The sequence below is a fragment of the Takifugu flavidus genome, chromosome 22 (assembly GCF_003711565.1).
Source record: "Takifugu flavidus isolate HTHZ2018 chromosome 22, ASM371156v2, whole genome shotgun sequence".
NCBI classification, from domain to species: domain Eukaryota; kingdom Metazoa; phylum Chordata; class Actinopteri; order Tetraodontiformes; family Tetraodontidae; genus Takifugu; species Takifugu flavidus.
In genome coordinates, this window is record NC_079541.1 from 1,751,854 (window position 1) to 1,763,783 (window position 11,930).

Genomic DNA, 11,930 nt, shown 5'->3' on the forward strand with positions numbered 1-11,930 from the left:
AGAGAGGCGACGGATGCGGAGTCTTTCGGAACGCCGTCACGCGCGGACAGAAGAGTGTGTATTTTCCGGCTCCGGCTGTTTGGGTTGGAGCTGGAAGGTGAAACCAACAAGCGGCTCATTCCGCTTCGCTTCACTGTCCATAAACAACACTTCCCTCCCCCTCCCCCCCTCCCCCTCCCCCCCTCCCCCGCCACTGACTCCGAGAATTTAACCAACCAGGAGATAAAGATGGAAGGACGGAAGTGCGGGAAAAAGCAAACTTTACATTTCGAACCTCGTCTGAATTACAACCGTGGATTCCTCCTCGAGGGGAGGAAAACAATTAACCCAGCTGAAAAAGCCGCTCCGCTCTCTTCCTGCGGAGTAACGGAGCGCTCCTGAGCGCTCCTGGTTAAAGAGCAACGCCGGAGCCGGATCGTCCAGGCACGGTGGGAACGCCGCGTCCAGCGTCTAATTGGAATCCAGTTAAAAAGCGTGGAAATCTGATAAACATGTCAGAAGTTGTTAAAACATGTGTCTGGGTTGGTGGTCTTAATAAACGCCGCGGGGGCCGCGGGGGCCGCCGGGGCCCAGGATCCAATAAAGGAGCGTGTGTGTGATTGTTTCCATCAACTGATCCCAGGGTAGAAAATGGATCCGTGTTTTAAATGTTGCATTAGCGGCCTAATGCGGGAGCTCCAAACATGCTCTTCTCTCCCTGCTGCTGCTGTGTTTACAACCACGCTGCAGAACAGCGGCGGCGGCGGCGGCGGCGGCGGCGTCTCCGTCTCCTCTTCTGACTCTCATCTGTCTCCCTCCTCAGGCTGAACCAGAGGGATTCTCCCATTTCCATCTCTACGTGTGCGCCGCGTTCCTGGTGAGGTGGAGGAAAGAGATCCTGGAGGAGAGGGACTTTCAGGTAAGGCGCACACGACTCGGGGGGGGGGGGGTCGGCGCCCCCAGACCGGGGGTCGGCTCACCGGAGCGTGTAGCCGCGAGAGTCTATACCCCTCAAATCTGGTGTAATTGCTAACGTCAGCACTGGGAACTGCCTCTGGAGGAGCTGGAAGTGTTTGGAATGATTATGTACGGTAGTAAATTAAGTTGTAGAGCTGTTTGCGTCTACCGTGACCCCCCCCCGATCATTATGGGGTGTGAAGGTCATCCTGGTGCTTTAGCTTATGATGCTTAACGGCTGATTTTATCTAGCTTAGTGGGGAAGGTGCGCAGCAGTAGCACGTATAGGCTCATAGTGACGCTTTTACCGCTCCGCCACCCTTCTCTGCTTCCTCCTCTTTTCTTCCTCCTCCTCCTCCTCTTTTCTTCCTCCTCCTCCTCCTCCTTACTCATGTAAGAAAGCTGCACAGCGTTGAGTCCTGACTTTAGTCGTGATTTCTCTCAGTGGATTTCTGCGGCTATGCTAGCTGCTAGCCTGTGTGAGTCCAGTTCCAGAGCCGACGCAGGTCTTTGGTTCAAGCTCGTTGGATATTGGATCCACCTGCTCAGGTTTCACGTCTCCACACTGGTTGAGGGTTCTGGCATGTGAGGTGTGTGTCTGTGTGTGTGTGTTTGTGTGTGTGTGTGTGTGTGTGTGTGTGTGTGTGTGGCTCATCCTGTCCCCAAACACTCAACAAACAGCAATGAGGCCAAACATTTAAATCAGAAACTCTTCCAGAACGGCTTTGCTGTCTGAAGAATTTCAAGGTCATGGTTGTATTAATTGAAATATTTCCCTGAGGAGTGCACACGCACACGCACACACACACTCTCACACACACACACACTCTCACACGCACACACACACTCTCACACACACACCTCAGTTTATAACAAAAATCCCTTGACCAAGGTTTATTTGTTTTTCAGGTCGAAAACTTAGCAACTAATTAGTGGACCGAACTCATTCCATCCGACTTAATTAGTGTCACATTAGTGTCACAGAGGAAGAAAAAGAAAAGGCGTGTCATCATTCAGCGTTTGCTTCCTGCCTCTGGTCCCGGGCCTCACCCCTCACCCTTCAGCCCTCACCCCTCACCCCTCACCCCTCAGCCTCCGGGCTCCAGAGGGAGAGCTGGTCAGCTCTTGTCTCCACGTGCTTCATGGAGCCATCCTTCTCCTGTCCTCCCTATTCCCACTGCCTGTGGCTTTTCCCACACTTTATTTCGTGCTTCCTGACGCGATACAGGAGTGTGTTTGGTCGGGCAGGTCGGCGGTCGCCTTGAGATCGAATCTGGCGGTTTTATTGATCTGCACATTTTCTTTCACTTCTCACAATTATTATTAGGTCTCCGCTTTAACTCACAAATACCAAATATTTTTGAAAACCTCCCGTATATTATGATATATATGATGTGTGGAGACGATGGCAGGGACAGAAGGTGAGGAAAAGAACTTCTTTTTGGATCTTTCAGTGAGAGGGAAGAACAAATACGTAGGAAATGGATGGGCCGATACAGGCGCGATACATCGTGAATACCCAATGAAAGAATTGCTCGTGTGATTTTCTTTTTCATCATTTTGAGCCAGAGGCAGATTCCTTCTTGAGGTTGGCCTCATAGTGGAGCCATTTTGATTCATTTGATGGATAAATCCAGCCCTTTAGTTGAAAAAACATCACATTTTCTTCATCGTGAATCCGGTTTTCCGGCCCGTGGGGCTACGTTCTGTGATTTTTCCTTCTTGATGGAAGATTTCTGATTTTATCTTCAGCTGTCACTTCCACCACGTGCTCGTGTCAGAAGCAGCGCGACAACGTGTCCGACACGCTTGCTCTGAAAAGCAACACGTGAGGCGTGCTCCTCGTTGAATGACACCAAAAAGTCGTTTAAAATGATAATCAGGGCTTTGTTACCGAGCCTGTTTGGAGGGGCGACTGTGGATCTCCCTTCCTGGTTGTGGAATTGAATTAGTTAAGTGAATGAAAAGCAGGAGGAAAATGGCGTTCTCAAAGCAATCTGCCCTCCGCCGTTCCGCCTCAGCTAGCACAATACTGCTAACTGCAGGCCTGTTCTGCTCGGATAACACACACCCGTACACACCCTCTCCTGGAGCCGCGCGGCGATACACACGGGGGATAACACACACCCGTACACACCCTCTCCTGGAGCCGCGCGGCGATACACACGGGGGATAACACACACCCGTACACACCCTCTGCTGGAGCCACACGGCGATACACACGCAGGATAACACACACCCGTACACACCCTCTCCTGGAGCCGCACGGCGATACACATGCAGGATAACACACACCCGTACACACCCTCTCCTGGAGCCGCGCGGCGATACACACGGGGGATAACACACACCCGTACACACCCTCTCCTGGAGCCGCGCGGCGATACACACGGGGGATAACACACACCCGTACACACCCTCTCCTGGAGGCGATACACACGGGGGATAACACACACACCCGTACACACCCTCTCCTGGAGGCGATACACACGGGGGATAACACACACCCGTACACACCCTCTCCTGGAGGCGATACACACGGGGGCAGGAACGCAGCGTGCACTTTTATCCTCACATTCATATTCACCTGTCAGACATGTTTGTTCCAGACCCAAACAGAGAGCAGTAACCGGGCAGAGGGGGGGGGGGCCGTTATGCAGATCTGCAGCCCAGGCCGACGCCGCTGGCTGGGGGAGGCGGAGCCGCGGGGGGGCCTCTCTGTCCCTGCATATCCGATGCACAGCCAGCTGCTTGCAGAGCTCTACTACTACTGGTCCAATAAAAAACTGATCTTTTCAAATTTAGTCTCAACTCCGACTCGCTTCCCGCCCGGCGAAGTGCTTCGTGCGGAAAGTCGGGAGGTTCCGTGCAGCGTTCCTGCAACTTCAGGTCAAAGAATTCCAGGTTTAACCTTCGGCCTCCTGCGTTATCGCTCCTGCTACTATTGACATGTTTCACACCACGGAAAATCTCCTAAATAACTCAGCGAGTTGCACAGAGAGGGAGCGGAGCTGTGCTAAGGAGCCGAGCGTAGCGGAGGAGACGGGGTTGGTTTGGGCTTTAATTAATGGGCTGTAGGAAAGTGTGGACCCCCGGAAATGTCAGCCTCTGGCTGCGGCTGCCGCGGCAACAAAGGGGAGGAGAGCGTTCCGGAGGAGCCCCTGGGTTCCCAAAATGTCACCACTCTTCCAGTCACCTTGAGGAACGGCCACCGTTACCACCGCTGCTTTGAGGCGCCGCCACCATCGCCAGCCCCCCCCGTTCATTTCACCATTAACCTCATTTGTCACGACAGATCCTCTCCGTCCACCTTCCTCTCGGACCCGGGTCGTATCAAGCAGACTGTCCGAGGGGCTCCCAGCGCCTCTGATGAACGGCGCTCTAATCAATAGCGTTGAAAGTGGGCGGAGCCCCCCCCCCCACTAAAGAACTTTAGTAATCAGCCCCGCTGATTGAGTGCTGTGGGAATCTATTTATGCCGCAACAAAAGAGGAAAATAAGTGGGAAAATGAGCGGAGAACAATGGGCTTAATGGGGGGGGGGGGTAATGATGTGGCCCCTCCCGACTCGTCTTTCACCCCCTCTCACCCCCCCACACACTGACACTCTCTCCATCACCCGCTAACGTGCAACTTGCGCCCTGAACGATGGCGGCGAAGGATTTTGATGACCTTGGGAAGTGCGGCGTGGTCGGTCCCACGGTGGCACCGAGCCGACCCCAAAGTTTGGCCTCCCCACTGCTGGCGTCTCTACGACTGACGGAGGGTCGGAACGTCGCGCTCCGCTCCCTGCCCCCCTCCCTGCCCCCCTCCCTGAGTGTCATCACCGACATTATCACCAGCAGGACGTTTTAAAGCTTTTTAAGACGCTTCAAAACAGCGGCGCCGGCTTCCTTTCTCCCCCGGCCGGTTCTTTTATGAAAGCTTCTGTACTCGTCATTACTGGAGCCTCGATGGGTCCAGAACCGGTCCAAATCTCCTGTCTCCGGACCCCCCCCCACCCCGAACACGAACCCTGGAGAGCAAATAAAGTTCAGCTCGTCCCCAAACCTCTGGGTGTTCCTGTGCTCGGTGCTTCCTAAGCTTGGACCCGCATCCGTATCTTTTATGTCTTTATTTATCTTTATTATGTCTTTATTATTTGCTCCAGAGCTGCTAAATAAAGACGGTCCGATACGACACGAACGCACCATTTTCTGCGTTCTATCGACTCTACAGCTACAGATTCCACCTGCGTTCTGGACAAAATTGCACTGATTTTGCAGCCTGAACGGGGAAAATATACACTGCTAAGCCGTCAGCCCAGGAACGTCTTCCTGTGGGAAGATTACATCATGGACGGAGTTACTGAAAACGCTTAAAGGGTTTTCAACAAGCCGGCGTGGAGCAGGAACGTCCCTGGGGAGGGCGGAGCGCCCCAGGCTTGGATCGGTGTTGACGTTGGCAGCCCGAGGTGCCGCTCGCTGTGGCTCCAGGGGCCACCACCAGGTCGGGATGCGGGTCGTGGCGCTCCCACTAGGTGGCGACATCACCGGCGTCACAGTGGCTGTTTGGTTGTGTTTATTCATTTGGAAACAGGTTTGTTTGTTGTTGACACAGATTAAGCGATTTCACACACGGGCGGGCAGAAGCCCCCAGGCAGGAGCGATGCAGGAGTCGACGGGAATTTGAAATTCCAACTTTTTCCGCGTTCTCGTATCAAGGTCGGAGACGGAGGCGTTTTACCAGCTTCACGGGACACTTTGCTGCCTTTTATCTGCTGCCTGACACCAAAACTTCACAAGTTGGATCAAATTCTTGATGAAACCGGTTGCCTCCGCTGCGGCAGCGTTAAACCTGCGTTTGCCAAACCCCCCCCCCCATCCCCCCCAGCCAACCAAACTTTCAGAAGAGCAATTTGGCTGTGTCATCCTGGTGCCTCCGCACGCTGCAGTGCCCCCCTCCTACATCAGCACTCGCTGTGTGCCAGAGTGCCCATTTTATGTAATTACAGTATATGACCTGTAGAAAGCTAATGGCCCTGACAGTGTCTCCGCCTATTACACCGCGGGGGGGCTGCACGACGCCATTACAACCAGCAGCAATCTGGAATGTTTGTGCATTTGGATGGAAATGATCTTCCCACGTGAGCTCATGTGCACGTGTTGGTTAAAGGAAGTCACAAGTTGACTGACTGACTTCCAACAGTTGTTTGGCCGTTTAAACCTGCGCGTCTGTCTGTTGAGACGCCGCCGCCGCCATCGCAGAGGTGCGTTTTAATTGCGCGTGTGTATTTCAACGTTCTCCGTGTGTGTGTGTGTGTGTGTGTGTGGTGTGTGTGTGTGTGTGTGTGTGTGTGTGTGTGTGTGTGTGTGTGTGTGTGTGTGTGTGTGTGACCTCGTAACCTCGTCTCCTCCGCTGATCTCAGCTGTATTTCTCGGCTTATAGACGTGACTCTTGACCTCTCTGTATATTGCGGCACAAAGCATTCAAACGTCCACGCAGCAAGTGAACGCCACTTGGCAGCGGCCTTGTCTCTGGAAGCGTTTAGGAAAAAAGGAGCTTCCGCTCCGACTCTATTGACAATCTGCCGCCGTGCGTATCAATAGCCGTTAACCACTTAAAGCCCGGCCAGGCGTGGTGACGGGCTCGGACCGTCCTGTGGACAGTAGCGCCAGATCAATCCTGAAGTTACTCCCGTGGCGTTCATCGATCCCCGCCCGGATGTCTGTGCACGGCGCTCTCACATGCGTGTGCTTCAGCCTCCTGGTTATTCTGCCTCCACACGAGCCCGAGCTGCAGGCTCGCGCGCTCGCAGCCTCCATGAGGGGCATCGCCACCTGCGCAGATGGCGGCGAGCGCCGTTTCCCTCTGACGGAGAGATGTGTGCAATTAAAGCGTATTAAAGTCATTAGCCCGGCAGAAGCGATGGCCAGCAGATGGTTACTGCACAGAAATATGCCCTTAATGAAGCTCCTCAGTCACTGCGGGCGTGGACGCGGCGCCGGCGCTCGGGTTGTTCGGGAGCTTCGCCAGTCGGCCGCTTCGCCCGATCAGACGCAGTCGGTCCGGCGCTCGTTGCCTAGCAATTAGTGGCTTTTATTAATTCATAAAGGCGTCGTAGCAGACGGTGAATTATTCCCGTCGTGTTTTTGCCTGGCTGGGGGGGCTCAGAGGTGAGACCAGGAGGCTTCTGTGGGAGATGGATCTTTTTCTTCGATATGAGGGGGGACATTTAGGAGCTCGTGGGTCAGAAATTAATCAAAGCCTTCTTCCAAAACGCTGCATTATTTTCCTTTGCTCCATCATTTTCATGATCTAGCTCTCTCATACACACACACACACACACGCTTGTATTCCTATCATTGTGAGGACTTTATTAGACGTAAAACAGTCCCTGACCTTCACCATGACGACCAACCCGAACCCTTACCTCAACCCTACCTTCAGCCTAAAACCCAGACAGAGTCCTTGCTGCTCATAGAAAGGCTGTTTTGGTCCTCAACGTGTTCAAGAACAAAGACACACACCTTCTTATTCCACTCCTCTGGGATTTTGGTCCATGTTGACGCCGTCGCATCACGCCGTAGCATCGCGCCGTAGCATCGCGCCGTAGCATCACGCCGTCGCATCACACCCGAGAGTCGTCGACCACGTCTAAACCAAACACCTGATTGGCTGCTCACGTTAACGAACCCATTTCACAGCCCATTTTTTCGCTCGTATCCGCTTTCCCTGGTCATCTCCAGGAAACAGCGATGCTGGAAGTTCTTATTTCTCCTCCTGAGGAGCCCAAGGCTGAAGAGCGGTGTGGGGAGGTGCTCGGTGTCTACCCCGGGCACCCGGGACCTCCAGGGCGATGCACATGAAACCTACGGAACACTCGCTTGTATGAATACGGAACGGATGCTCCTCTGCTCCATCTTTCCAGGATTTATGTCAACGGGCCGCGGTCGAAATGATCAACGATCACAAACGTCCATGCGTTTACCACGCGTGAACCCAGTGTGTGTGTGTGTGTGTGTGTGTGTGTGTGTGTGTGTGTGTGTGTGTGGTGTGTGTGTGTGTGTGTGTGTGTGTGTGTGTGTGTGTGTGAGGACGTGAATGCCACAGAAAGGGTGAGCGATGAAAGGGGAGCGCTGGTAGCGCCGCCGCGGTGAATACAGATGAGAGAACAGGCGGGCGGAATCCTGATCAGGCTCGGCGTCTCTTCGTGGCCGGGAGTGAAAGCACTTCAGGGGAGCGTCTCTGACCCAGCGGGGATGTCGTTAGGTCGTGCATTCACAGTCCGGTCCAGGCCTCCTCCTCCTCAACGGAGGCTCTGTCCGCAGCTTTGGAAACTGAACTGGATGTTTAGGAAACTTTGAGGGCCCATCTGACCCGTTTCGCGGCGAATTCCTCCAGAAAGGGAATCTGTGGCGCTGTTAGCTCGCCCGCGTTAGCCGCGGAGGCCTGAGTGTCGGTCAACAAGCTCGTTAAGTTTGTTTAATCAAGTGGCCCTTTAAAAATCGGAGCATTCATCAGAGGCGCGGAGCCCCGCCGCGTCGGGAGAAGCTGCTCGCCGCGCCAGCGCCGCTTAATTACTGGAAGACAAATTTGCCGCCGTCACTCAGAATACAAATGTGTTTTAATAAAAACTCTTCAGGGTCATTAGAGAGTGGGGGGGTGAGGTGGGGGGTGAGGTGGGGGGGTAGCTTGTCCTTCAAATAGAGCAACGCAGATGTAGCGCCTGAAGATTTCACATTCCAAAGAGTCAAAGTGGCCATGAAACTCTCTTCTCAACGCCGCGATCGGTGGTAAAACACCGTTGTCATGGCAATGATTTCAGCCCCGATGCCCCCCCCCCCCATCCCAAACAGACACCGGGCGACCGGGCCGGGCTGGATGCTAACCGACCTCATTTCCCGCCCAGAGAGGAGCATTAGCCGTTGGGATGGAACCGAGTGTGCGGCGGTGTGTTAGCACGACCCGTCTTCTTACTTACAGAGTAATGTACAGAACCGGGATGTGAGGGGCGGCTGTGGCGCCGCTGAATTGGACCTGACACTTTATTCCCTCTCCTGATTTTCTTTTAGCCTCCTCCAGCTCCTTTATCTCCTCCCCCGTCTGCTCTCGCTGCTGTTTTTAGACCACTTTGACTGAGTTAATAAGATGTCTGTCACCTGCTAATACGCAGGAGTGGGGACCCGACGCCCGCTCGGACCGGCGCCGACCCGCTTCCTCCGAGCCCCGAGGCAGCGCTTTGGGCCCTGGTGGACTCTGGCTGCGTGACCTTCCCCAGCCAGGCTCGTCCTCCTGTCGCCTCCTAACTTTGGACCGCTCTTAACTTGTGTTGCTTCTCCCAACAGGGCCTGATGCTCCTCCTGCAGAACCTTCCCACGATGCACTGGGGGAACGAGGAAGTGAGCGTCCTGCTGGCCGAAGCCTACAGGTTGAAGTTCGCCTTCGCCGACGCGCCCAACCACTACAAGAGATGATAAGACCACCCCGCAGTCTTCTCCTGACCATAGAGACCTCTTTCTACTGTGAGGACGGACCTCACCTCGTTTCTTAGCCCCTCCCCCTCCTCTTCCTCTTCCTGTTCCTCTTCCTCTTCCTCTTCCTGTTCCGCCCTTCCGGCCTTTTCAGCTACTAAGAGATTTGAACCAACCAATGACTGAAGGGACGTTGCCGCGTAGCATCCTAACCTTGATTTTTGAGCCTTTTTTAACACGATATTTCCTCTGATAACTTCTAAAACTCCTTCAGTCCAAAGACCTCAGCTTTTTGTTGACCCCGTCTCTGCCCCGAGGCCAGAAGCAGAACCAGAAGCAGAACCTTCACCCAGCGGGCGTTCGTTCCGCCTCAGGGAAGGAAAAAAGTGATATTTCAGATCCCACAAACAAAACACTGCTTCTCTTGTTCCCCGAGGCAACGGCGGGACCTTTCCCGCCCTCCTGGACGGGCGGCGAGAGGCCGGAGTGCGAGTACGAGGCCTCGCCGCCGGTCGAGGCCCAACCGGGAGGCGCCGCACTTGACTTTCTCGCCGTCTTCAGCGCAGATCAGCAGCCTCCAGCAACCCAAAACACATCTCAACAGCAGTTCAGAGGCGCTGGGACGCGGCGTTTCCCAGCTCTACCTCAGACCACGCGCTCGGAATCGGGAGCGGGAAACCGCTGCCGAAGCGTGCGCCACCTGCTGGCGCCATGTGGAAACACACGACCGGCTCAGTCGCGCGAGAATTTCAGCGAACGTTAAAGACAAACAAAAGCCCCCCGATGAACGATCTTGCCTTAAGACGAGCGTTCCTGTTTAATCCGGTCTTTGAGTCCCCTGATTGGATCCCAGCTCACCATTAAACTCCCAGTTTAACCAGTTTACATCTTCCTGTGTGGAAGAAGTAGCACCATATTGGTGTGTGTGTGTGTGTGTGTGTGTGTGTGTGTGTGTGTGTGTGTGTGTGTGTGCGCTCTCACCCTGATCACACGCTGGGATCTTTTTTTCCTCCTCAATCTGCTCCGGTTCCGGAAGCCGCTCGTCTGCCGGGCGAAGCTGCGCTCGGTTTCGGCGTCTTTCGCCTTTTCTTTCGCTCGATTTCTTCAGCGTTTTAAAGGTTTCGTCTTTTGCTTCTTCTGATTTTATGCTTTTACCATGTTTACATGAGTTGTGCCTGATTCTTTGAGACGCTGGAGAGCTTTAGCGTCCGATTTAGCCGCGGGAGAGTGTCGGGCTCTGTAGTTATTACGTGTTAATAACAGTCGCTCCGTCGTGGTGGCCCATTGTCCGGCTCACGCTCGGCGATGCCAAAAACAGCCCGACAGAGTCGAGGGAGGGGTTTCCTCCATCTCATTAGCATTCCCGGAACCAAGACACGTTCGAAAAAATCATTAGCGTAAACAGGATGTGACGTAATAGTGATTACAGATTGTTTTTTCTTGTGTGGGAATCAAGGTGCAGTTCCACCAGTGGCCACTGGGGGAGTCTGGAAACGCCACCTTTGTGAATCGTCGGTGAATAAAGAGATTCTCGTGACCGTGGATTATCGTTAGCTAGCTGGATGCACCTTAACTGTCCATTAGCGGAGGATGTGGCGTTAGCTTGTGTGAGAGAGAGCGGCCACGTCGGGGGAGGGGAAACAAACGAACAATCATTGTTTATGACCAAAAGCTCCAATCAGGAAGTAGCGCTGCCTTACTGCTCACCATGTTTGTGGGGGGGGGGGCTGTTCATGTTGGGCTTCAAGTCATGGTGTGTGCGTGCGTATGCGTGTGTGTGTGTGGCGGGGGGGGGGGGCAAGATGATGCCACCTGTTCAGAAATGTGGAAGGAAATTTTCTAATTTCAGGCAAACTTCAAACATCCTACGAAGCCCCCTCAGGTCGTCCTTTATCTCACCCCCCCGTTTCTGTTTCTTCAGTGGAAAAACTACTAATCGACGTGGGTGGAAGGACGAGATCTGGAATTTATCTGTACAGTGAAGATTTTGGAAAGAAAAAAACAACAACAATGTAAATAGAAAGTGTAAATAAATCCAATATATATGACAAATGTGCTTCGCTTCAGGTGTCTTGATGTCTTATGCCTCGTTCTGGAGTGTGTGTGGGGGGGTGTGAGGGTGGGAGTGTGTGTGGGGGGGTGTGAGGGTGTGTGTGGGGGGGTGTGAGGGTGAGTGTGGGAGTGTGTGTGTGGGGGGGTGAGGGTGAGTGGTTGTGTGTGTCCCAGTGGCTAAATTAGCATCTATCCACTATCGCTGCTACAGAAATGATCCTTGTTTGGGGAGTAGAATGACAAAGGATGGACAGGACACTAGCATGTGGTTAGCATGCAGATGCTACAGGACATGCGGGCCGTCCTCTGACGACAGCGTGACCAGGATTATTCTTCAGGGCAGCGCCTGTTTGTTGTTGTAAACAGTAGCGCTCGCGTGTGCGCTAGCGAGCAGGTGCAGCGACTAGCATCCAAAATTCCCATACACGCGTTTTTAGGATGGAAACAATTAGACGTGAGGGAAGGACAGAAGTAACCTGGTTAGTGTGTG

The 11,930-nt window shown here is 53.8% G+C and overlaps 1 protein-coding gene across 4 annotated transcripts in view; it reads left to right on the forward strand.

Moving 5' to 3' along the window:
• Positions 1–11,444, forward strand: part of tbc1d22a (TBC1 domain family, member 22a) — a 59,213-nt gene extending 47,769 nt beyond the window's left edge. For 3 of the 4 annotated variants that reach the window (XM_057022077.1, XM_057022075.1, XM_057022078.1), the window contains 2 exons: positions 803–898; positions 9,263–11,444. In XM_057022077.1, coding sequence (XP_056878057.1) covers positions 803–898; positions 9,263–9,391 — 225 coding nt within the window. In that variant the 3' untranslated portion in view covers positions 9,392–11,444. The remainder of the gene's footprint in view (positions 1–802; positions 899–9,262) is intronic. The other variant, XM_057022076.1, reaches the window with a different exon arrangement.
• Positions 11,445–11,930: the final 486 nt, after the last annotated feature.